Consider the following 2,978-nt stretch of genomic DNA (forward strand, 5'->3'; position numbering starts at 1 on the left):
TTCTTACAAAACAACAAGATTGGGTCTGGTAGAATGAGCTAATCACCAACAACTGTCAAACACTCATGCACAATTCAAATCCTCACCAACTAAAAAACGAGTGCCTCCAAAAGGAGTTGACACACAAGTTCACCTAAAAACAATCTTACAACTTGCAAGCTCTTTCAAACTAGATATGTGTATAAATCCAGATAACTTTTTCCAAATGCCCATTAGGGCCTTTTTGCATTGGTTTATTTGAACTTATCTATTGACATAAACACTTGTGACACTATTTAAAAAAAACTTATGAAAACAGCTTATGACATGTTCATAAGCTATTTTCAACTCAAGTCCATAACTTCTCTATATTAGCTTATGAAACCAACTTATGGCTCATATGAAAAGAGTTTGACTTCATTTGAGTTTTTATTATAAAAATAATCTTATACATAAGCGTTCAATTATAGTGTTTATCCAAAAAGGACCCTAATCACTGAAACAAAGATGGAGAATGATTTTATATTTCAAAAATTTCACAATAAAATGGCTTTTCGTTTTATTTTCACATTTTCTTAAATTCACATTCCCACTAAATCAAACATATCAAGGCAACTATCTAACACAATTCAAAAGAGCAAATATACAAAAAGCTAATCGTAATCATAATTATAATCTTACTTGGCAATTTCAAAATTATCAGTGGCAAATTTCAATGCAGCGAACTTGACATAACCATAAGCATAACCATTCTCAAACCAACCAATATCAAATCTTCCACCAGCTTTATCAAATTTAGCATCCTTAAAATACCCATTCTCATACAAATACTTCAAAAACAACACCATATCAATCGAAAGCTCCTTAGCAACAAAATCTTCCTTCTTTTTCTTCTCCACCACCTTCTCCACACTTACTACACTATCAGGAACAGGTTGATTCGTAAACGCAGAATATAAACTCCTCCTCTCACCTTTATTCAAAACCGTAACCGCTTTTGTTTTCTTCTTGTATTTGGAGATTCTTACCTCTTCTGTTAACTGTTTCAGTTTGTTCTTCAATTCGATGTCGCCTTTGCCGTCTTCTTCAAAGGTTGTGGATTTACCTGACATTAGATCGCTGAAGAGAGTGCTGAGAGGTTTTTTGTTTTGTTTGGTTTTGGAATTTGGTGGTTGGGTTTGGGGTAAGGATGTGATGGGTCTGAGCGGGAAATTGAAGTTATGGGAATGAGGGGTTTTAGGGTTGATGAGTGAGTGGAAACGGTGTCGTGGAAGAAGTTTCCTGAGAAAAGCCATGGAAATGGAAAATGGAAGCAGTGAGCGATGGAGAGTGAGGTTTATCACTGCAGTGTAGAAACCCCATCGGGGAACGAAGTAGTGTATATGGGCCTCTCATTAGTGCGCCGGCCCATGTTACCCACGTGGGCTGGCCCATTTTATCCAACTAGGCTAAAACTCGGCAAAACATTGTCCAGTTTAATGTAGAGAATTATAGTCTCATTCTCTACATTTTTTAAAGCTCTTAAAATTTATCTTTTATTTCTGGATTTTAACTCTTTTAATCAATTTCGACTAGATTTGTCTTGGATTGAATTAATTTATAATTTTTTTAAAAAAATTTACACTTTGGAATTGTTTAATCTAAAAGCGTAAAATGTTAATTTAAATATATATTTTTTACATTTATGGAACCATTAAAAGGTATAAAAAATCACAAATAAAATATGAATTTAATATTTTCATCTTTTAAGTTGATCAATCTAGTCAAATCGCATCCAAATTGATATAAAATGGAAGTTTTTTAGAGTGTAAGAGGTTGGAAGGAGAAATCTCCTTTAATAAAAGTTTATAAACATTATTATATTAGTTGATGTGTTTAGTCTGACTAGTGTAAACTAATTATAATAGACAAGAAGAACTCTAATGATCCATACTAGGCCAAAATCAAATTTAATAAACAATTCAACATCCAATATCACAAACATTCCACTACAATTTGTCTCTCCAAAAACCTAACCCTAACAGGTAGGAAGTAATCAAGGCAAGAATCATGGAGCACTATCTCTGAAAGACGTTACGCTTTGAGCGCTCATAACGGTCATCTCCTCGGATCTGCTGCATGACCAACCCCTATATAAATAAAATTTCAGTCACATATTATGTACACGTTTTTAATCTTTATACCTCTCAAGTCAAATTGACTTGAGCATTGAAATATTTGCTGATACCAACTCTCCTTATTGTGCAGTTATGCATAATTCTCACTATTCCAACCATTATCCTCAGTCCTTCTTGGATCATATGGAATTTGGAATAAAAAATATCAACATTTAAATATTGTGAGAGACATATTTGGAGACATCTATATTCGATCAAGTAGTTGAACATATATTCTTCATTGTGTTATATCATTGATACCACATATAAAAGTTTAGGGAATTGTTTATTATAGATAGTTTAATTTCTGAGGTAATTGTGACCATTATATACCTTACTTTTATGAATATAATTGAAATTGTATGTTCATTTTCTATTAGTTTGTTATAAGTTTCACATTGATAAAAATGGTAGAGATAAATGCAAAAAATATGTTTTGAAAGATAGACAAAAATTGAAGTTAAATTTCTAATAAAATTTATTTATTCTATAAATGAGATGAAATATGATTAATCATTTGAAACTCTTCAAATAAATAAGTATGTATTGATAACACTACGCGAAAAATGGTATTTTACAGCGCTTTTTTTAAGCCATTTACAGTGCTTTTTCAAAAAATTAAGCGCTGTAGTATCCAGCGCTGTAAAAAGATACAACAGCGCTCTTTAAAATAAAAAAAGCGCTGTAAATCTCTTCTAAAAATGCGCTGCTTGTTGTATTAGTTTTACGGCGCTTTTTAAAAAAAGCGCTGTAATATGCATTCCTTTATTTCAATTAGATCTCTTTCTGGGATTATAACAACAATCTCCTTCATAAATCGTAATATACAGTATCCGCAGTCTA

The 2,978-nt window shown here is 32.0% G+C and overlaps 1 protein-coding gene across 1 annotated transcript; it reads right to left on the minus strand.

Moving 5' to 3' along the window:
* Positions 1-656: 656 nt before the first annotated feature.
* LOC140919372 (uncharacterized) lies at positions 657-1,274 on the minus strand. The gene has a single exon (XM_073365380.1). It carries the CDS (start codon positions 1,272-1,274, stop codon positions 657-659), a length of 618 nt encoding a protein of 205 aa, XP_073221481.1.
* Positions 1,275-2,978: the final 1,704 nt, after the last annotated feature.

This window comes from Cicer arietinum, chromosome 2, assembly GCF_000331145.2.
Source record: "Cicer arietinum cultivar CDC Frontier isolate Library 1 chromosome 2, Cicar.CDCFrontier_v2.0, whole genome shotgun sequence".
Taxonomy (NCBI): Eukaryota; Viridiplantae; Streptophyta; class Magnoliopsida; order Fabales; family Fabaceae; genus Cicer; species Cicer arietinum.

Excerpts from the sequence above, each read along its gene's own strand:
- LOC140919372 (XM_073365380.1), bottom strand. The coding sequence starts at position 1,274 with ATGGCTTTTCTCAGGAAACTTCTTCCACGACACCGTTTCCACTCACTC.